The 22,978-nt window shown below is 51.1% G+C and overlaps 1 protein-coding gene and 1 non-coding gene across 2 annotated transcripts; one reads left to right on the forward strand and one right to left on the reverse strand.

Annotated features, from left to right (window-relative positions):
• The first annotated feature begins 1,900 nt into the window (after positions 1–1,900).
• Positions 1,901–5,221, forward strand: LOC119460523 (headcase protein). The gene has a single exon (XM_037721443.2). It carries the CDS (start codon positions 2,101–2,103, stop codon positions 3,556–3,558), a length of 1,458 nt encoding a protein of 485 aa, XP_037577371.1. The 5' UTR covers positions 1,901–2,100; the 3' UTR covers positions 3,559–5,221.
• A 1,432-nt stretch (positions 5,222–6,653) lies between these two features.
• Positions 6,654–6,725, reverse strand: Trnat-ugu (transfer RNA threonine (anticodon UGU)). Its single transcript has one exon. It is a non-coding gene; the product is annotated as a tRNA-Thr (tRNA).
• Positions 6,726–22,978: the final 16,253 nt, after the last annotated feature.

Raw genomic sequence — 22,978 nt, forward strand, 5'->3', positions numbered from 1 at the left:
ATCAAACTTAGCAAAATTTGGGCTGACTACTATATGACAGATCTGTGTGAAAAGTTAAATGCACGCTGATTAAGTGCAGCTTTTGCAAAAAATTTCTCGAACAATGTCACGCATCCGTTGCCAGCTACGTTTCCAAATGTCCTGAGATAACTATGAATTACATGAAGTTTATATTTAGTAGAAACTAGGAATATCGTAAGTGCAATGTGTCGAGAAATTTTAACTTCCTTGGCTTAATTAGGAGGGAATAATGATAGAACCCTTTTTTTTTTCGGCATTTCCATGCGTTATATGTGGTTCGCCTGGTGTGCTACACAAATCAGCAGCCTGTTTACGTTTGCTGAAAAAAGTAAGGGCCAGATAATGGCTGACGACAGTCAGTGGGTTAGTAGTGGCCTTTGCAGTGAATTACTTATGCAAGCGCCCGGAGCGTTGTGAGTGTGGTTCACGAACAATGCTGAAGAAAAACCCGCTTAGAAATAAAAGGGCATAAGGAAGGGACATTACGGTCTGGAGAAGTGTGTTTCTCAAAGTTGTCGAAAGTGCGACATGCGGTCAATGTTTGAGACCGATCAGTGCCATACGGGCGACGTTTTAATGTGACCTAATTGCGGGCAACTGAAATTGTTATTGCTCGACCCCCCCCCCCCCCCCCCAAAAAAAAAAAAAAAAAAAAAAAAAACAGCTTCGCTGGAAATTGGGTTGTGATTCTTTGTTTTGGTTTTTTCTTTTTGAGGGAAGACTCTGCACCATAGATAACAGATTGACAGCCAGAGTGAACAAATATCTGCACCTTATAAAGCGCGGACACGCAATTCGCATTATTGAATTTGGCGCCTCTTATATCTAATGCGCTCAATCTACACCAGATGGCGCAACGACTTCGCTGGTAGCTGTCTTGATGCGCGTTCCCCCACTCGGCGGCGGCTGGATATCGGAAGGATGCTTGCACATTGTGCAATTAATTATTCGACGTGTTCGAATGGTTAGACATTTTGTTCCCCTATGCACACTGGCGGATGCTGAAAGTGCGACAGTAGAAATGTCGCGGTGTGCTGCCGACGCGCGTTTGCGAACCTGCAGCTTGCTGCACATCGAATACAGGAATCACTCAATTATGGGTTTATGTCGCTCGGAGATTTTAGCTTTCACATTCCTAGCTGGGCCTTTTACGGTCAGTCACACCAAACAACGATCACATACTTTAATGCAGAGCGGCCACGATGTGACAACGTACGCAGCAGCGCTGCTCAACGCTCGGTATGCATCGTGCTGCGAAAGCATCGCATGGAATCCAAGTTGGCGCTGCTGCATCGACCGCAACTGTTTTCACGGTCACCGCGGGTGAGCGCAGCTGTGAGAATTTCGCTATGTTACCAGCGTAGCAGGGCGCGCGTTATTTATAGTTTTCTTTTCTTTTTTTCTACACACGCAAACACGCTTTCCACCAAGAGTCGTGTTTTTCTGGGCGTGCAACGGAAACACCGAGATGGGGAGAGAGAGTTGCGCAACCTACGTTATCTCGAAGCAGCGGCGATAGAGGCGCCTCGCAATGTTTACAGCGCCCCGGCTCGTTCAAGGCCGAGCGGCGATATCGTTTCGTGACCACGAATCCTCCCACACCTCGCGCCAACACCGGCGGAAGCGAAGTGCTGTCAGCCTCGTTCCTGAAATCTTTGTTGACGGCTGCAATAGTGCGCCTTTACAGCACGCAGTCCGCGGGCCGCGACGTAGAGCGAGTCACGATGTGTGTTTTACGCGGCGTTTTGCACTTGTTTCCTGGTCTTCTCGTGTTGGATACGACAAATAACACCACCATCGCAATTAACGTTAACCCGTCAGCCGGCACCCCTTTGCAATTCCTCCCACACCGAGGGTGTATCGAACGTAGACTGATGTCGGAAGGGGCCGGAGACGAAGCCGGAGATGACGCACGAGCTGCTGAACAAAGCGCAAAGCAGCACGCATTCAACATACTGCTGACAGTTTCGTCGCGATGTTGGTCGCTGTCACGGAGACCCGGCATGACACGGCGTCCGGGTCCCGAAAGCCTCTTCGCAGCGCGTGCTTCCAGCCCCGTCGCGGCGGCGGGCCGACTCGATGGGAGAGGGCGAAAATCGCGCGTCGCACGATTTCACCAATGGGCGACGGCGACGAGCTGCCAGTCAGGGCCCCGCCCCTGCGCGCTGGCCACGCCACTCGGAAAGTTTCCCGTCGGCGGCAGTGGTGTTTGCTCGCAGGTCGCGACGCGAGCCGCTTTCCTGCCACTTGGTCGGTGCGACCGCCCGAGTACGTTCGTCTAGTCAGCGAGCAGCAGCCGTCGAGGCCGGTTGGATGCGAGCGCTGTCCGCGACGGCCTCGTGGATGTGCGGAGGGAGCATGCCGCAGCACCGCGAGAATAATCGAGTCCGGCCCGCGGACGAGCACGCAGCGCAGCACCACCCAGCAGCGATGGAGGCGTGCTGCGTGCCGACCGGCTGTCACCTGGCCGAGCCGATGGACGAGCTGAGCAACGCCGTGAAGGTGATCTGCAACAACGAGCAGTGCCCGCAGAGCCCGTTCATGCACCGCGCCTGCTTCGAGGAGTGGGAGAGCTCGGTGCTGTCGTTCCTGCGCTCGACGGGACGCGCTCGCTCGTGGAGCGAGAAACAGCGCCTGCAGAATCTGTGGACCAAGAAAGGCTACGACTTGGCCTACAAGGCGTGCGGTTGCCGCTGCGGCAAGGGCCACCTGCGCAAGGACCTCGACTGGATTCCGCCGGTGGCCGACCGCAAGAAGAAGCAGCGACGCAAGAAGGGCAACGACAAGCCCACGCTGGCCCTGAACGGCGCCAAGCCGAGCAGCGGAGCCCTGCCCGTGGCGCGGCTACGCAGCTCGAGCATGTCGAGCACCGGCTCCGGGGGCAGCCCGCCGAGCTCGTCGTCCGAGTTCCCGCCGTCGCCGACGCACGCCAAGCGCGTCGTGGCCGACCGCGAGGGCCTGTTCTCGCGTCGCCAGGACTACTCGTCCTTCAACACGCTGCCGCGGCACAAGATCAACGCGTACCACATCAAGATGGAAGACGAAGGCGACGACATCCGTTGCTTCATTCTGAGCACGCTGAGCGCCAACAAGATGTCGCGCATCCCCTGCATCGTGTGCCAGGCGGCGATGAGCGTGTTCGACCGCTACCCGCTGGTCGACGGTACGCTGTTCCTCTCGCCGCGCCAGCACAACCCGGGCTCCGTGCTGGTGCGCGTCGAGGAGCGGCCCCAGTACCTGAACGCCGTGTGCATGACCTGCCTCGAAGGCTGGCAGGTGCGGCTCGCCTGCCGCGGCTGCGGCGCGCGCTGGAGCGGCCGCCACCTCATCCTGGGCACCATGTACGCGTACGACATATTCGCGGCCACGCCGTGCTGCGACGAGCGGCTGCGCTGCACCAGCTGCCGCGAGCCCGTCATCAGCGCCGACCGGTCGCTGCCCTACTTCAGCGACTACAGCCACAGCATCGGCTGCGCCCACTGCGGCGCCAGAGACTACCACTTCGTCAAGTCGCTCGGCACGTACGCCAGGGTATGAACGGCTCCGAGGTCTGTTTTGTTTTCACAGTTTATGCTTAGCTTGCTGTTCCTCCCCGATTTTTTTTTTTTCTCGCCACGGTTGCGAATCCCGGTGCTGTTGTGTGTACTCGCCAAGGGCCAGCCAAACAATCCTTCGCCTCACTTGTGTCGTTTCAACGGAAAGCGATGTGCCCGGTTTTGGACAAGTACAAAAGATATCATTCATCACTCCTGACAGCATCATGCCATCTCTTGAGTGTTTGTTGCTGCTGTGTTCTCTTTGTCGTGTGTACATAGCGTTTCGAATGCAAAGCGCGTCGGTTGGCCATCAGTGCACGTGTGATGATTCTTGGCTGCTCACCTCGCTCCATCAAACGCACAAATATCAGACATCGCGGGCAGCATGTGAGCCAGCCTGCACAGTGTCAGTCCAAGTGTGTCGACCCGCTCGATGCTTCCTCGCTAGCCATGCTTTGGCTACTGTGTCAGCAGCCGTCGCGCTCAACGCACGGAGCGATCCAGCCAAGCTAGCTGGGGTGTGTAGCACTGATTGCAAGGTTGACCTGTCGAAGGGGCTGTTGTGTCGTATTGCAATTGACTAGTAAACGTCACCAGAGAAACATTGGAGAACGCGTTTCCGAAACGCCTCGCGATAGTGCGATCATTCCTCTGGCCCTGTGTTGCCACTTGTGCTGCATGTGTTGTGCTCTGACTCGGGGTTTGTAAAACTGTTCCGGTTTACGGGCGTATAGTTGTAACTGCGGTTCACAAGGGATAATTATGCAATAAAAATATATATATTTTTCGCGCGTGAATCCAAAAGCGGAACGTCGCTACTCGAGGCTAAGTGTTCATTGGTGCTGCTAGCACGGTTCGTGATATTTGTGCGCAAATGTCTGCGGAGTGAAAAAGCAATTCACGTCTTACCCCTGATTGTGTTAGAAAGGCATCAACGAATGTTGCGTACGGCCGGTTTGCGATGCATTGTTCCTTCTGGTCAGTCGCTCCCTTGCGCTGTGAACACGTCAGCTCCGGATTACATACACTTCGCACGTACTCTTTCAAGTGAAGGAGAGGTAAACCGTAAGCTTTCTGTTTGTTTTTAAGTTTTAACGGCCACGCGAGTTGTCAAGCGTGTGCTGTTATCTGTTGTTAAACTTGTATCCCCTATCTGTCAGTGTGTGTGTGTGTGTGTGTGTATTGTCACTGTTGCTCGTGTTTTCCGAAGTGCATCCACACGTCTCATTTCCCGCCCTGTTTGTAAAGTGTGAGAGAGACCTTTCGCACTCTTTTCTAAACGCCAAACATCTGTTTCGAACCCTTTTGTGATTGCGAGGAAACATGCGCCGATGTAAGTGTGCGGGCACAGCCTCTCTGCCGTCGTTGCGCGAAATGTCTTTGCAAAACGATCTGTGGTGGATTAGACAACGGTACTTAATTGCGGCTGGAATCGTTCCCCTTCCCAGGGTTCAAACGCTGCCATTAGGCGCAAGAGACGCACTGCCTCGTTCACACTTCTTGTCTATGCTGGCCTCTCTGCGAGCTAGCAACTGCGTCTTGTCTATGGAAAGGCATTCCGGCAGCTATAGAGTAAATTCCACTTTATTTTTTTTTCCTCGCGAGGGGCCAGTCGTGGGAGCATAAATTGTTTGCCCAATAAAACCATGCCCTGATGTTTGCAATGGTTGTCTCATTGCTGTCTCCATCCGGTGCGCGACACCTTTCCGTGCTTGGGTATTTGTCACGCCACTGCCGTCACTCGAGTTTGAGAACACTTGGCTCGTGTCACGTGACAACGCGCACACATCGTACGGCGCCAGGCTACTACCGAGGCGCGCCGTTTTGTTTTGCCATGTGTCTCCTGCCGTTTGTCGACACAACTGTCCGTCAACCTGCGACGGTCGATGTTGTCCACCGATTAAACAGTGCGTGTCTATGCGCGCACTATCGGAATACGCAGGGCGAGGAGTGGTTTTAACGAAAAGGGCCAATCGCGCACCGTACGGCGTCGCAGACGCCCGACGCGTTCTTCTTGCACAGCGGCCCGAAAAGTCCCCAGGGCAGGGAACGCTTTTCCCCGGGGCGCGTTTCACTGCCAAGGACAGCGTCGAATCAATAGCGCGCGTCTGGCGCATTTCAGGGCCACTGTGTCGAGGGCGCTCGGGTTCGGCGGCCTCTCGTGTCTGCCCGCATCCGGCCGACAGTGCGCGCGCGGACGACGACGCTTTGAGCACCCAACATGCGACAATGGTCGCGATCGGCACATTTAAACGCACGCACGGCCTAATACGTGTATTGCCACTCCACTGTAATTTACTCCGGCAGCACAAATCAGTTTATTTGTGGGTGACGTTTGAACAAGTGGAGTTGGATTATAGCCAAATGATTTTTGTTTACCTATGCGGTGGCGCGAATTCATACAACGCGGGTAAGTAGGTGAATTTTGTTGGTTTGTATTCGTTTTATCGGCCGGCTGTGCTGAGAACTGTCGCGCGTCGGTATAATACCTACCAAGCGAACCATTGTTGTCTCCTTATAGATAGGTCAGGGGCTCGATCGGGCTCGGGAATTGTTTGTGGGCGGGCAAACGTTGCGCCTGTAATATGTTAATATGGCTAATGGCAGGCGTTGTAAAGTAAGCATTCGGGATATCACGGCAGTTTCACTTAACTGGTCCCAGTACCAGTGGAGGAGGGGGGGGGGGGGGGGCTCATAGGGCGGCGACCAGGAAGCGTACACTCAAAACTCCAACAATCACTTTCGGTAAGACTATATATATATATATATATATATATATATATATATATATATACATGTATCATCATCAGCCTATATTTTATGTCCATTGCAGGACGAAGGCCTCTCCCTGCGATCTCCAATTACCCCTGTCTTGCGCTAGCGTATTCCAACTTGCGCCTGCGAATTTCCCAACTTCATCATCCCATCTGGCCATATATCCCATCATCCCATATATATATATATATATATATATATATAAATCATATCCTAAGCAGCCAACACTGACACCAAGGACAACATAGGGGCAATATTACTTTTACTTACTAATTGAATTAAAGAAATGATAAATGAATGAGAATGGATGAAAAAACAACTGTCCGCAGGTGGGGAACGATCCCACGTCTTCGCATTACACGTGCGATGCTCTTACCATTGAGCTACCGCGGAGTTTTTTTCCCATCCACTTTCTGGGGTATTTTATGTTTTTACCAGTAGAACTAACCCTGGGAGTGTTAGCCAGCGCCACCACTCACAAACCTTGGCGGCGGATGTGGAACATCCTTTCTGCCGCAGGCGTCATGAGCACGTGATCTTTTCGGGTGATGGCAACTCGTCAGCCCTCGCGGAGGTTTACGGCGGATTTCATACTCGTAGTTGGAAAAATTCGATAAAATGGCCCGGACCCTTGTAAGGCTCGTCAAAATTGCGGCAAAAAAGTGCGGCCCTCACACGAGTCTGTACGTTGGTTGTATCGCTTATGTGAATTGTAGTAGCATTTACTCACTAATTAAAATAACAAACATTGTGCAGTGCACGGATCATGTAAACCTGTAAATATCTCGCTGTATGACCCCGAGCAGTCGCTATCACAACGCTGGCATTATGATGAATGCCGCAGCTGGGGCGAACGGTTCGTATACAGCCATGTGATTCACCGCGACTCCGTAATTTAGATTCATCATCATCATCTGCATATTTTTATGTCCACTACAGGACGGCTTCTGTCAGCGATCTCCGATTACCCCTGTCTCTTAACTTAGGCTATGCGATCTCCAACACTTGGGGCGCGGAAATACAGCCTAAGAAGGAAGACAGCGCGCATGAAGTTAGCAGCCATCCCTGCTCGCCCTTGATCATTGCACCCCCTAATGATTACCAACAATTGGATACGGCACTCGGGCCGCGTAAGCGTCAACCGCACAGTAATTTGCAGCTGCGGCAGGGCTAGATCAGAAGACGCGTGCTCGCCTCCCCATGCGCGCACTTGATCACGTGACCTCCAACTAACCCGAATATTGAGCGCGTGGGAAGGTAATGTCCGTCAAGCCGCCATCCTTTTCGGCTCAGTGTTACGGGCTTTTTCTCGCACCCACAGTGTACGGGTCGCTCACTCATGTGACTTTTGGACTTTATACGGAATATCTCGGCGACGACGACAGCGAAAATTTGCCTGGGGCGTCGATACAATTGCTCTCGCAATAAAAGGAGAAATAGATACAGGCGTCGAGCTCGCTTCTACCGCGGCTGTGGACGTTGCAATGTGCGCCGGCTACAAACACAGCATGAGCACCAACGACAAAACCAGTTGTGAGCACCTCGCTTATCGGTACTTCGCCAGAACCCGCTTGACGCTGAAAAGGAAGCGTATTTTCCACCGTATAAGCACCAGCGGAAACATAACACTAGGCGCGCGGGGTGAAAGCGCACGCGAAGAGACCAGCCATATCGGATGGCCCAAGCTTGAACTCGGCGCAGATTAATTCCAAAATGAAGCGCGTGACCCACATATGTATGGCAGAGGCAGGAAAAGTTGAGGACCCATGTGTTCTAGCCGCTAGGCGAAAGAAGACTCCACGCCGCTATTATGAAGGTTCCTCAGCTCACGTGTTTCCATCAGCGAGTGACATGTACCGCCAGAGGTTCTATGAAGTACTTGACACAGAGCTGTCTTCGTTAAACAACAGGTATCCACCTGATATGTGGCAGCATAAGTCCCACATTGAGCAGCTTGCCATAGGGAAGGAAGGCGATCGAAGCATATATAACATATTTCTACGGTGACGACCTTGAACCAGGACGCCTGATTTTGCACAGAGATATGCTGATTGACATTTTAAGCCAGCAAAGGTCGGCATCATTGCACACGTTTGGGGACGTCGTGCACATGTTTACGGGGAGCAAGGGCGAACACCTGCGAAACCTTTTGCCGGAAATGGCCAAGCTATAAAAATTGCGTTGACCATATGCCGGTCTCGTCGACCACATCCGAGAGACCACATCCATTTTCTTGTCTTCGGCGAGTGAAAATGTTCTTGCGGTCGACGACTGGACAAGCCCGCTTCAACCATCTGGCAATTTGTTCACGCCCACAAAGAACTCTCCCGCAAAATCAATTTGATTGATATTGCCGACAACTTCATTTCCAGATCAAATGCCCGAACGAACACTTTGTCAATGATGGTGAAATCATCGCATCAGACAACGAACTGACGTCTTTAATAGGAGAAAGGCACCAACTTACAAGTTAAAGCAAACCACCTGGCTTAGAAAACAACGCAAAAAGTTACACAAAGGAACGAAAATGGGGTCCATAACTTCGCAAGCAGAGTGAGGTTATTTGGATAAGAAAAGACGCGTGGTTGTGCTATTTGTAAAACTCCCTAGTCTATCAGTGCATTTTCCATATTAATTTTTATTCGTCGTATGCTGCATTTGCCTCTCAGTAACACAATCAACGTTGTTCCTATATTTGCTTTCGAGTCCTTTCGCGCTTTTGAGATATCGCTGTCTTATTTATTTATTTGTTAATATGTTTATTTATTTGGGCACCTGATAATTTTTACTCTATAATCCTTTCTTCTGCCTCCGGAAAATAAACGAAACCAGTGGCATAAGGCATGCTTTGACAAGTAATCAAACTATGGCGTTACGGAATCACATTATACTCATGCTAATAATTCTATTGATAAGTTGTGTTCAGAAATTGTTATATATCGTTTAATGTTTATATATGTTATGTCTTCTCAATAACTGACCTTTCGTCAGGAAACGATTTCTTGATTGTATCTTTTGTATTAAATCTATTACAAGGCGTTACATTGCTTTTTCATAGATGTGTACTTGTGCTACTTAATACGCACAAAACACATGTGTCTTCCTAACGGGTTTAACTGAATCCGCTTGTTGCATGACTCAACCAAGAGACGCCAGTCTCTTGGCGGTGCGAGGGGACCGAGGCTGTAAAACTGAATTGTCTCCTATTCTGAGGTCTTGCAAATACTCATATAAGCTCGTCACTTCAGTAAACAATCTTTCGAGATGACACGAAGTTTCCAGTGTAATTGTTATTAACGGGTATATATATATATATATATATAATGTAATGGGGTTTATTGACGACTCAGAAACGCGACCGTCTCAGTTGAGCGTTGGACACCGAGAGCGCGAGCCCGTCCTCGTCGGCGGGCCGATAGTGCGTCCACAGGGCGCGCCAGTCACACAGGGCGCCAGTCTTCTTCGCTACAACTGCCCCCTGGAGAAGAAGGAGCCATCCTGGCGACTCAAGGAGAGGAGAGGACAAGGGGGTCGTAATAGGGTTTAAGTCTCTGGACGTGGACTGTCTCGCGTCCACGACGCCTCAAGTCAGTAGATGGCTTTAGCGGCTCGACGACGTAGTTGACCGGCGTCGTCTGTTCAACGACGCGGTAGGGACCGTGGTATTGAGCGAGGAGTTTAGAGCATAGACCAGGGGTGCTTGAAGGTATCCACAGCCAGACTAGTGAGTCCGGCTGGTAGGTGCAGGGAGGTCGGTCATCATCGCGACGGAATTTTCGGAGACTCTGATCTTCCGCCGTGAACGAACGGGCCAGCTGACGGCATTCCTCGGCATACTTGGAGGCTTCAGACAGAGGCGTGCCCTCTGATGGGTCAGGCCGGTAGGGGAGAATGGTGTCGAGCGTACATGTAGGTTCACGGCCATATACGAGAAAGAATGGCGAAAATCCCGTTGTGGCCTGTGAAGCGGTATTATAGGCGTACGTAACATATGGCAAAACGAGGTCCCAGTTGGTATGATCCGATGCCATGTACATGGATAGCATGTCGCCCAAAGTACGATTAAACCGTTCTGTTATGCCGTTCGTTTGCGGATGATAAGCTGTACTGGTGCGATGGACGGTATGGCACGCGGTCAGAAGGGCGTTAAGAACTTCGGAAAGAAACGCACGCCCTCTGTCACTAAGAAGTTCCCGCGGTGCCCCATGACGCAGTATGAAGTGATGCAGTAGGAAGGACGCAATGTCGCGGGCTGTCGCTGTTTGCAGTGCCGCAGTTTCTGCATAGCGGGTGAGGTGGTCGACAGCGACAATAATCCAGCGATTGCCAGCTGATGTGCAGGGAAGAGGGCCGTAGAGATCGATGCCGACGCGGTCAAATGGTCGGGACGGACAAGGAATGGGCTGTAAAGGACCAAAAGGACGAGGAGCAGGAAGCTTGCGTCGTTGGCACGCTGTGCACGAGCGAATGTACTTTCGCACAAAATTATACATGCCACGCCAATAAAAGCGGGAGCGAAGCCTGGCGTAAGTCTTGAAGAGGCCGGCATGGGCGCATTGCGGGTCTGAATGGAGAGCGGAGCATACATCTGTGCGCAGATGGCGGGGAACGACGATCAACCATTTGCGACCGTCGGAAGCGTAATTTCGACGATAGAGAACACCATCCCGCAACTCGAAATGAGAAGCGTGGCGGCGGATAGCACGTGAAGGGCGTGTTGTTGAAGTGTCAGAAATGCAATCCATAAGTGCCGCAATCCAAGGATCTTTGCGTTGCTCCACAGCCATGTTGACGGGCACAGGCGACGAAAACGCCGATTCGATGGCTGTAATGCAAGTCATGTCACTTGGTGTAGGCGACCGAGAGAGGGCATCCGCGTCGGTGTGTTTACGGCCAGACCGGTAAATGACGCGTATGTCGAAGTCTTGTAACCGTAGAGACCATCGCGCAAGGCGGCCTGACGGATCCTTTAAAGTCGATAACCAACATAGAACATGGTGATCTGTAACGACGTCGAAGGGGCGGCCGTACAGGTAGGGTCGGAATTTTCCAAGGGCCCAGATGATAGCCAGGCACTCCTTTTCGGTGACGGAGTAGTTAGATTCCGCTTTTGTTAGTGTTCGGCTGGCGTAGGCTACTACGTATTCATCATGCCCACTTTTTCGCTGTGCAAGCACGGCACCAAGTCCTACGCCACTGGCGTCGGTGTGGACTTCCGTGGGGGCCGTGGGGTCGAAATGGCGCAGTACGGGAGGCGAAGTGAGCAAACGCCGCATGGTTTCAAACGCATCGTCGCAAGCTGTGGTCCATGTAGAAAGTCGTGTGTCGCCGCGAAGCAGCTGAGTCAACGGAGCAATGATGGAAGCGAAATTCCGGATAAAACGACGAAAGTAGGAGCAGAGCCCGATAAAGCTCCGAAGTTTTTTCAGGGACGTGGGTTTCGGGAACTCGGCGACGGCGTGAAGTTTCGAAGGACCAGAGAGTATGCCATCTTTCGATACGACGTGTCCGAGTATAGCAAGCTGCTGGGCTCCAAAGCGGCATTTCTTCAAGTTGAGTTGGAGGCCTGCCTCGGTGATGCACTGCAGGACTTGTTCGAGACGGTACAGATGTGTGGGAAAATCTGGAGAAAAGACGACGACATGATCAAGGTAACATAGGCATGTCTTCCATTTGAGCCCACGAAGCAGATTGTTCATCATTCGTTCGAATGTAGCAGGGACATTGCAAAGCCCAAACGGCATAACGTTAAATTCATATAGGCCATCTGGGGTCACGAAGGCTGTCTTCGGGCGATCGGCAGGATCCATAGGCACTTGCCAATAGCCTGAGCGTAAATCGAGCGAAGAAAAATACTCCGCGCCTTGCAAACAATCCAGAGCATCGTCGATGCGCGGTAAAGGGTAGACGTCTTTGCGAGTTATCTTATTAAGACGGCGGTAGTCAACGCAAAATTGAATTGAGCCATCATTTTTCTTAACCAGGACTACAGGCGACGCCCAGGGACTGTTAGAAGGTTGAACCACTCCACGCTCAAGCATTTCGCTTACTTGGTTTTCAATAACATGGCGCTCCGCGGGTGATACACGATAAGGCCTCTGTCGCAGTGGTGCGTGGGTGCCGGTGTCGATATCGTGACGTACAGTCGATGTGCGGCCTAATGGGGCGTGTTGACAGTCGAACGTAGATTGGTATTTTCGTAGAAGGCTGAGAAGCTGCGAACGCTGCGTAGGGCTCAAGAGGGCATCCACTGAACTATGGAAGACGTCGTGCCTAGGCTGGGAACAATGCAAGCTATAGGTCAACGAGTTCACGTCTGAACAGGTGTCGTCAAGAGGCGCGTCAAAGATGTTAACCGAGTCGGCAGACTGAAGACGTCCAAGGCACTCGCCACGACGTAAGACGAGGGGCGTGGCCTTAGCGTTGGAAACGAGTAGTCTCGTGCAGCCACCACTGACAGTTACGACAGCGAAGGGAACATTGTCGGCGAACAAAAATGTCCGATGGGACAAACAGGGCAGTAGTGTCAGTGGCGAAAGTAGAGCAGGCATGCGCAATCACCGAAGAGTGCGGAGGGATCGTAGTGTCTTCTGTAACGACCAGTTTGTCGCCGAGATCGTCAAGTTCATGTGAGCGGGTGTCGGGAAGCGGAGAAAATTCAATTTCGGCGCGAGAACAATCAATGACGGCCTGATGATCGGAAAGGAAGTCCCACCCCAAGATGACGTCGTATGAACAGGATGAGAGGACGACGAACTCGACTGTATACGTGTATCCTTGAATGACGATGCGGGTGGTACATGCGGTAACAGGGGTAATGCACTGGGAACTTGCAGTCCGGAGTGACAGCGCAGATAAGGGCGTCATTACTTTTCGAAGCTTGCGGCAAAGTTCTTCCGTAACTACTGAAACGGCGGCGCCTGTGTCGACTAATGCCAGTGTGACGACTCCTTCAACAGATACTTCGATTACGTTCGTCGGAAGAGAGCGAGGCCTTGTGTGGTTCGACTGGAACGCAGTTCTCGCCTCTTGAACTGCGGTAGTTGGTTTCCTGCTCCGATGGGGCCGGACGCCGCCGCATGGGGGAAAGTGAGCGGCGACGAGGGGATGGCGAGCGACGATCACGGGCAGAAGGAATGACGTTGCGCGTCGACGGCAAGTGCGAATCACGTGCCGGTGAGAAGGACGAAGCTGGCGAAACGTAGGAGGAGACAGGTTGGTCATGACCTTGAAGCCATAAGCGACGGTGACAGAGCCGTGCCACGTGACCAGGGATACCACAGAAGAAGCACACGGGGCGATTGTCGGGTGTACGCCAGGGTCCCGTGCTAGCTGGTGATCTGGTGGTGTACATTGGAGGGATTGGACGTGGCGGTGCAGCAAACGGTGGCACTGAAAAAGTCGATGGGGGTGGCCGTGCTGCAACCTCGGCGTAGCTGAGAGGTACAGACAATGGTGGCGCTGCACGAGGAGACTGTATGGCTTCGGACACTTGTTCTTGGAGCATTTGACGCAACGGAGGAGCCAAGGACGGCGTAGGTCCGGGGACGGCGGTGAGTAGGGATAGCTGGCGGGCGACTTCGGAGCGTATAAATTCCTTGATTTCGCCGAGCAGATAGTCGTTGTTAGTGACAGCGGCTAAACTTGCAACGGAAGCATCGGGAACAGAAGAACGTCGAGTGAACAGACGTTGCCGCCTGAGTTCGTCGTAACTCTGACAAAGTTCAGCGACCTCGACCACGGTCCGCGGGCTTTTCGAGAGGAGCATTTGGAATGCGTCGTCTTCGATTCCCTTCATCACGTGACGGATCTTGTCAGACTCAGTCATCGATGGATCGACGCGCTTACAAAGGTCTACAACATCTTCTATGTACTTGGTGAAGTTCTCACCGGGTTGCTGGGAACGGCTGCGCAAGCGCTCTTCGGCACGGAGCTTCCGCACCGCAGGGCGACCGAACACTTGCGTAATGCGCGCCTTGAAATCTGACCAGGTGCGAAGGTCGGATTCGTGGTTGTGGTACCACACGCTAGCGACACCCGTGAGATAGAAGTTGGCGTAGCTGAGCTTCGTAGCATCGTCCCATTTATTGGGGGCACTCACCCGCTCGTAGATCGAGAGCCAATCTTCGACGTCGTATTCGTCGGAGCCGCTGAAGATGGGAGGATCGTGTTGACGCACGGGGCCAGGACAAATCAATGTTGGCGGTGCCGGAGGTGTTGTTTGGCTGGCGTCGTCAGGCATGATGGCCGGCAGCCTCCGATTGCGTAGTTCCAGGGTTGGGGAAGTAGAACCCAGCACAGCTCCACCAAATATGTAATGGGGTTTATTGACGACTCAGAAACGCGACCGTCTCAGTTGAGCGTCGGACACCGAGAGCGCGAGCCCGTCTTCGTCGGCGGGCCGATGATGATAGTGCGTCCACAGGGCGCGCCAGTCACACAGGGCGCCAGTCTTCTTCGCTACAATATATATATATATATATATGTGCAGACATGGGTGAAGTTCGGAAAGCTGGTCAGGCCCCAGCCTCCTCCCCCCCCCCCCCCCCCGAAAAATGAAAACTTTCCGCCTATGAAAAGCACGGTTTGTATGCGTAGTAGCCAATGAAGAAAACGAGCATAATTGCCCCTAAAAGGGAGGCAAGGGAAAACGACTAGTCCGGTTTGAGTTCTGTCTTGTAGTAGAACGTCCCTTTACGTGAATCACCATTCTATAATACTCAACTGCATTAGTCTTCTTCTAGCGCTCGGCTTCTTCTAGTGTTTAGTGGATCGCGCTGATGCCGTCTTGTTTTATTCAATTAAGGATATTACGATGCCTATTAATGGGGTAGCTCAAACTTAAGATGGAGGAAATCCGAACTAATCTATAGCTAAAGGCTCGTTTTAGCTAGTAGAGTCCAGTTTGCAGAGGAGGAAGTAAAACCGAGTCTTTCCACTTCACCACCGGGAGGCGCAACTTCCCAAATCGAATACGACTGACGCTTCTCTTTACTTCTTGAAAGAATTAAGATGCACATTTTAAGAAACACCGCACCAAACAGTCTTAGGCGCGAAATGTTTCACAAGCTGTCGCGTTACCGTCTCGCCTTGCGGGCGAAGCTGTAATTTCTGCATAAGAAGAAGAAACCTGGGCAAAGCTTCGTAAGTGGTGTACTTGCCATTGTCACTGATGACAAGTCCAGCTTTAGCTGGAATTCGTTCTACGAACAATTCTAGCGTAAGATATTTTTTGTGTATACGGTCCCTGGTATTTTTAGAGATCTTCAGATATGAAGGCACTTTCGCACTGTTGTCACCAGTCTCGCTACGAGCGCCGAGTGACGCACCGTGAATCAGTCACTGGGCACATCACGCGGTGTTTTTATTCCCTTCCCCCCCTTTTTTTTCTTTTCTTTTTACCTTTAACAGGATTTTATAAGATCATCCGTGGCCTGCAACACTATTCTACTTATTGAGCTAGGTACTATCGCGATGAAAAAAGAAAACGCGAACAGCGGAGCGCGTGGCCGAAGCATAACTGGAGGTATATAGTGCGCGCCGTCGAGTCATCATGGGCGCGCACGATCGGTTTGATCGCGCTGTGCGATGATGCACCCCCTATATTGCGATATTTGTTTCTGTTCTGCTTCTTTTTAACTTGAAAGCGAGAAAAGGTTACGGCGCAGTAATGATGACAGCGCAAACTGTCGCGATCAAAAGAAACGCGAACGGCGTGGCTTTTGGCACAGTCAGTTAGCGTCTGTCCGTTAGTGCAAGGAAACGCCTGGAAACTTGCTTTGGTTGTCGCTATAGGCGAATCTGTGCGTCGGCGTCGCTAGAATCTTGTTCCGGCTGGCGCTATCGCACCGCGTGTGCGTTCCGAGTGTCAGACATGCCTGGCGGATGTTAAGCTTTCCTTATCAATATCGCAGTATAGGGGGTGCTTCATCGCACAGCTCGATCAAACCGGACATGCGCGCCTGTCAACAGTGATGACTGAACGCGCACACTATACCTTCCGTAATGCTTCAGCCACGCGCTCCGCTGTTCGCGTTTCTTTTCATCGCGGTAGTAGGCCTATCAGAGGCTTACATTGTTTGCACGATAAATTACGTATATATGAAATGTATAAACTGCAGCCAACAGTGGTATCTCATATATTATTTGGTGCCTTCCTGCACATAAGGATTTATTGCAATTGAAAATACAGTGTCTGTTATAGCGCTCCTTTGGTTCTGTTTTAGAGCGCCTGTTCTCGTGTTGAGCGTCGTCTTCTTCCACAGCTGGCTCCGCTCATCATGCCAGCGTTCCCATAATCCCTCGGCGCTGACGACCCACTGCCAGTCTCAAATTGTTTCCCTCAATATATCGCGAAATAAAAACAAGTATGGACTTGCGCTCAAATTTCGCATTAGGGAGTATCGTAATTGTCGGACATCTCTTTATTCACTACGATAAATTAAAATCAATATTTGAATAGTTAACAAAGTTTCGCCGATTAACTTTTTAACTTCACGGCACATATTGCAATTTATGGATTGTAAGCCGGCGACTTAGAAAGTCATATTCCCTTGGAACGAACTTTGAGGATGACACCATTTTGCGTTCAAAATTTGCCAAGAAATACATTGGTGTTTCACTAACATTTGAGCTTGTAAAAAGACGTTTTTAGAAAAAGGTAAGTAGAACAAGAGTGCGTTTTCACTGCAAGATTCACAGCGCTTTTCTCAAAACTGGCGCTAGTTTCAAAATTCGTTCCAAGTGAATGAGCCTTGTAAAATCACTGGCTTCAATCCGTGTTTGTAATGTGTGGGCAAAAGTGATTAGTTATAAAGATGATTAGTGAGATTTTGTTAATTAGTCAACAATGCATTTCGATGTTCAGTGTAAGTAATATCTGTCTCTTCGAGTAATGCAGCTCATTGAGTACGTTTGTGCTATATGCATGCCACCGGGGCTTTTAAAGAAATTGTGTTAACATTAAATGGAGAAAAATGCACGCAGAAACTCCTGTGAGAAAATATGCGTAAGCATTGTGCCACTTGCTCATATCCGCGCACCCCGGTGTTATGAAAGTCGATGCGGCCAGTACTGCGCTGCTGCGACACCAACTGCTGTGGACGGCTGTGCGAGGTGAATTGGTGACGCAAGCAAACTAGTGCACCTCCAGGAGCGCTCACGACGTTCCCGTCATTGAAAGCCGCTTTTTATCGCCTTGTACATCCGCGTCGAACCATTATGATCAACCGGCTGCGTATTGCGTGGCCGCGCTATCTTGAAAGCGATCTGCGATGGGCAGAAGGTGCTGATAGCTTCGTCTGTTCTCGCCGCTTAGTCAGCGCGAAGGTCTCGCTGCCCTATCTTGAAATCGATCGTCTTACGGGCGGGTTTCCTCGTTGGGTAGGCATAGAAACGCATTTAAAAGCCCCCGCTATGACGAGCGCATTGCCGTCCCGCGCATAGCTGCTCTGTAAATTGTAAAAGCTGGATGCCCCGGAATCGCGCCTAATAAAATCCCTTTATATGCAATGCCTCACAACTTCAAGTGTACAAGAGAGCTGGAAGAACGCCAACACTATACTAATCCATAAGAAGGGAGACGTTAAAGAATTGAAGAATTATAGACCCATTAGCTTGCTTTCAGTATTGTATAGAATATTCACCAAGATAATTTCCAATAGAATCAGGGCAACACTTGACTTCAGCCAACCAAGAGAACAGGCTGGCTTCAGGAAGGGATATTCTACGATGGATCATATCCATCTCATCAATCAGGTAATCGAGAAATCTGCGGAGTACAATCAACCTCTCTATATGGCTTTCATAGATTATGAAAAGGCATTTGATTCAGTAGAGATACCAGCAGTCATAGAGGCATTGCGTAATCGAGGAGTACAGGAGGCATACGTGAATATCTTAGTAAACATCTACGAGGATTCCACAGCTACCTTGGTTCTCCACAAGAAAAATAGAAAGTTACCTATCAAGAAAGGGGTCAGGCAAGGAGACACAATCTCTCCGATGCTATTGACTGCATGCTTAGAAGAAGTATTTAAGCTCTTAGACTGGGAAAGCTTGGGAGTGAGGATCAACGGCGAATATCTCGGCAACCTTCCGTTTGCAGATGACATTGTCCTATTCAGCAACAATTAATGGAGACAAATTACAGCAAGATAATGTTCAATAGCCTGGCAAGGGACCAAGAATTCAGGATTGCCAGTCAGCCTCTAGAGTCTGTAAAGGAGTACGTTTATCTAGGTCAATTACTCACAGGGGACCCTGATCACAAGAAAGAAATATACAGAAGAATAAAAATGGGTTGGAGTGCATACGGCAGGCATTGCCAAATCCTGACTGGGAGCTTACCACTGTCGTTGAAAAGAAAAGTGTAGAATCATTGCATTCTACCGGTGCTAACATATGGGGCAGAAACTTGGTGGGTAACAAAGAAGCTCGAGAACAAGTTAAGGACCGCACAAAGAGCGATGGAACGAAAAATCTTAGGACTAACGTTAAGAAACAGGAAGAGAGCGGTGTGGATCAGAGAACAAACGAGGATAGCCGATATTCTAGTTGACATTAAGCGGAAGAAATGGAGCTGGGAAGGCCATGTAATGCGTAGGATGGATAACCGGTGGACCATTAGGGTTACAGAATGGATACCAAGAGAAGGGAAGCGCAGTCGAGGTCGGCAGAAAACCAGATGGGTGATGAAGTTAGGAAATTTGCAGCGCAAGTTGGAATACGCTAGCACAAGACAGGGGTAGATCGCAGGGAGAGGCCTTCGTCCTGCAGTGGACATAAGATATAGGCTGATGATGATGAAATAAAATCAACAGTGTCGACCGTGTTCGACGGCCGAGACTAAACCACTCCTTCACAAAGGTCGCAATGACATCTTGTGTACACATTGTAGTCGTTTCGCTCGCTTGTTCAGCAGTGACAACGGTTTTGCGCGACAGGTCTGATGGAAAATTGTTTCGAGCCAATTAATCACTCGATGTGTAGCAGGTGTTATTTTCATGTACACGAGGTGGTGGAGCAGTCTGCCATTTTTCCTGTATATATTGTTGTATTTTGAGGTTGGGCCATGCGATCTCGCGAAACCTATACGCGTGGGCTTTTCATCGTTTTGCACTGCGACACCGTGGGAATCGGTTTCAGCAAAGATTTTGTAGTGGTTTTGCGAAAAACGCTATTCCTGTTTAGAGCCAAGCCCGTGAGGATGTCGGAAGCGCCTCTCTCAGCGCAAAGCTGCAACGCCGCGCATACAACACGTCCCAAAATAATATTGCATCTTCGTTTTTTTAGAGCGCAGCCCATAGGCGCGCGCTGAGCGTCGCAGTACCTCGTAACCACGGTGTAAGATATATACTCTTTAGGTGGGGACACTTCTCGGCTTGCTTGCTAGACGCGATCGACCAGATAAAGTAGCAAGGGCGCGCGTCTATCGGGGCGGTGACGGCAGCGGATACCTATCGGCGGAACGACGCAACTTCAGTTAGAACGCAGGCGAGAGCGTGCGCCGACAAGCTTTCAATCTCGCTTTCAACTATCGGCGGCGCAGCTGGCGCTGCCCGCGCTCGCCGTCGGCTGTGCTGATAACGGCCAAGACGGCAGCAATTTTTTTTCAGGCATTATGCGGTCAGTTTCGCGGTCCATGTGGTACCCTACCGTTGCACGTTTGTCGGCTTTTTTCCGCAATGTCTCGCAACTGTCGCTGTTCGTGTATGGTTCGATGGTGTACGAACACATCAAGACGAAGTGAGCCATGCGATGTGAAATTCTACCGCATCCCTGAAGACAACAGGTGAGCACTGTGCAGTTTACTTCCCGGTTTTTATTTGTGATAGTAATTGTGCGAAGTCGTACATGGCTGTCCGGTGGTGAGGCAGCAGCTAGCTGATTGGAGAACACCACAACGATGCAGTAAATCGTTATGCCACAAGCAGCGAACATAAAGCTCCTGATAAATATAGTACCACCTGTGCGTATAGCAAGGAACACGTGTGCGCTTTGTACTTATTTCTAGCTAATAGGTCGCCATCGTTTAAAAATGCGTTTCTGAGAATTAAGGTTGATATATCACAACTAGTACTCTGCCGCGACGCGAAACGAGCTCAGTTTTGTATGTTCCAACTGCGATGTTATAATTTATGATCACTGTTCTTCGGGATGGAAGCGTTTTTAAACTACGCTGGAAGGACGGACCTAATGGGTTTGCCCAGAGATAAGGTCAACAACCGCAGGATATGCTCGGCGCACTTCAAGGAGGTGGATTTCATGGACCGGGCGACAAGCAGGCCGGGAGAAGCTATTCAGTGAATTGGCCATTAGAGCAATTACAATAAATGTTTTATTTTTTTTACATGTGCGTACATGAAACACAATTCGCCTTTTGTTGCATTCTATGTATAGTGTGTTGCACTGTCTGCTTCAATTCCGGCCTTCGCAAACGAGCACAATAATGTGAGTACAAAGAACTGTTGTAAGTGGAAATTTTTTTAAAATATAGTTTGGGCACATGCTTGCGTGATCGTCATAATGAACGGGATTGCGTGCCTGAAAACGCAAGAACCCACTGCGCACAAGCACGGTGTATAAGCCTGGCACGCCCGGACAGGGAGGAGCGCGCGCTTCGGTCCGGCGGTGCGTCTGATAACGCCCGCGACAAAAGCTCTGCGCGAACCATGAGGGGAGGGGAGGCGAGGAGGGATGGGAAAGTCATGAGGGAAAGGAGGAGCGAGCGCTTATCATAAAAAAAAAGGAAGAAAAAAATGTCGCAGTTTCGCCCGAAAGGCGAAGCATCAATTGCGATAGCAAATTAGTAGAGAGCTATTCGGAGTAGGGATAGTAGTTTTATCGGCTGCATAAACTTGGACACATTCGCTTACTAACTGAATTAACAAGCGTGGTGTCAGCGCGCACAAGCAAACTTGAATAGATCACACTGAATGGCCGCAGCTACTTCGAACACCGTGGGCCGCAGACAACGACTGTGAAAACGCCGGCAGCAAGCGCAGCCGCCGCAGCGGGCCAAGGTTCGTGCGGTCTTGAATTATGGGGTTTTACGTGCCAAAACCAGTTCTGATTATGAGGCACGCCGTAGTGGGGGACACCGGAAATTTTGACCACCTGGTGTTCTTTAACGTGCACCTAAATCTAAGTACACGGTTGTCTTCGCATTTCGCTCCCACCGAAATGCGGCCGCCGTGGCGGGGATTCGATCCCGCGACCTCGTGCTCAGCAGCCCAACACCATAGCTACTGAGCAACCACGGCGGGTGGTGCCACAGTAGTGGGATAGCAGCTGAGGGGATGGGAGAGTGCGGGTCTGGAGGCGGGAGTCTCCAGAGGACCTGTTGGGAGTGGGTAAGGGAGGGGTGGGGAGGAGGGTAAGTTCGACGCACACTGTGGTTCGACGGTCCAAACGGGATACTTGCGTGAGCTCTGCAAATCTGTGCGCCCGCTCCCTCGAGAAGCCCGGATCGAGGCTGTCCTGAGCCCGGCAAATCAAACCTCGGGCCAATTTATCGGCAGCCTCGTTTCCGGGGTTCCCAGAGTGAGCCGGCACCCACCGGGGCTCTACCCTGCGTGGTAAATTCTGGGTGGGGGTGCTGAACAAGTGCCAGGCAGGGGTGTGAATCCTGCCTCTGGCAAAGTTGGACAGATCAGTCTTGGAATCGCTAAAGATGTATTCAGCATCCGAATGTGCAAGGGCTAAGGCGATGACGGTCTCCTCTGCCCCCTCAGGTGTAGAGCCCAAAGGAAGGTGGTGAGTTAGTGGTCGGGGCTGGGTTGGGTTGTAAGCAACTGCTACAGCTTCATGCGTTGTACATGCGGCGTCTACCCAAATGCCATTCTCGGCTTGTCCGTAATACTTGTGGAGGGCATTTGCGCGAGCTACGCGGCGAGAGATGCTGGGGATGGACGTTTCGAGGAACTGCGAGGGGGGTGTCGAGGAATGGCCATAAGGGTTGACTGCTGCGAAGGGAGGCGAGGATATGGCGGCCAGTGGCGCTCGCGGCAAGTCTCCGTCTGAAGGTGCGCCTCACAGGAAGCGTGTTATAGTGCAAGGAGTTTTGCTGTGCCAGTGCTGCGGGGTAGGTTTTGGGATGCAAGGCGGGGTTCACGCGCTCGCTTTCCGTGCGATTGAGAGAATGCGGCTAAGCGTAAAAGCATGTACAACTTTCATGTCTGCTTCGTCTAAACACTTGTGCAGGGAAGATACGCGGCGTAGAAGCTGCAACACTGATTGCGTGGAGGTCTTGAGTGTTTTAAGGGTATGGTCATTACGTCCGGAATCCTGCAGGTAGAGGCCAAGGATGCACAGGGTGGGAGTGTGGGGGATAGGGGATCCTTGTAAAGTGATTTGTATGGGCGAATTAGCGGCAGATTGTGGTCTAATTAGGAGGAGCGCGGACTTAGAGAGGGAACACTCGAGCCCCGATAGATGATGCGTGAACGGTGATGGTGTCGGCTGCTAATTGTATAGTTTCCTCAATTTCCCCGTCAGAGCCATGAGTGGTCCATGTGGTAATATCATCAGCGTACAGGGTATGCTTTAGGTGTGGGATGACATTGACTTTCTGGGCTAAGGGGATGAGAACAATACAAGTGGGGAGAGAGCCGCGCCTTGAGGGGTTCCGAACTCGCTGAGTGTAT

Source organism: Dermacentor silvarum, chromosome 8, assembly GCF_013339745.2.
Source record: "Dermacentor silvarum isolate Dsil-2018 chromosome 8, BIME_Dsil_1.4, whole genome shotgun sequence".
Lineage (NCBI taxonomy): Eukaryota > Metazoa > Arthropoda > Arachnida > Ixodida > Ixodidae > Dermacentor > Dermacentor silvarum.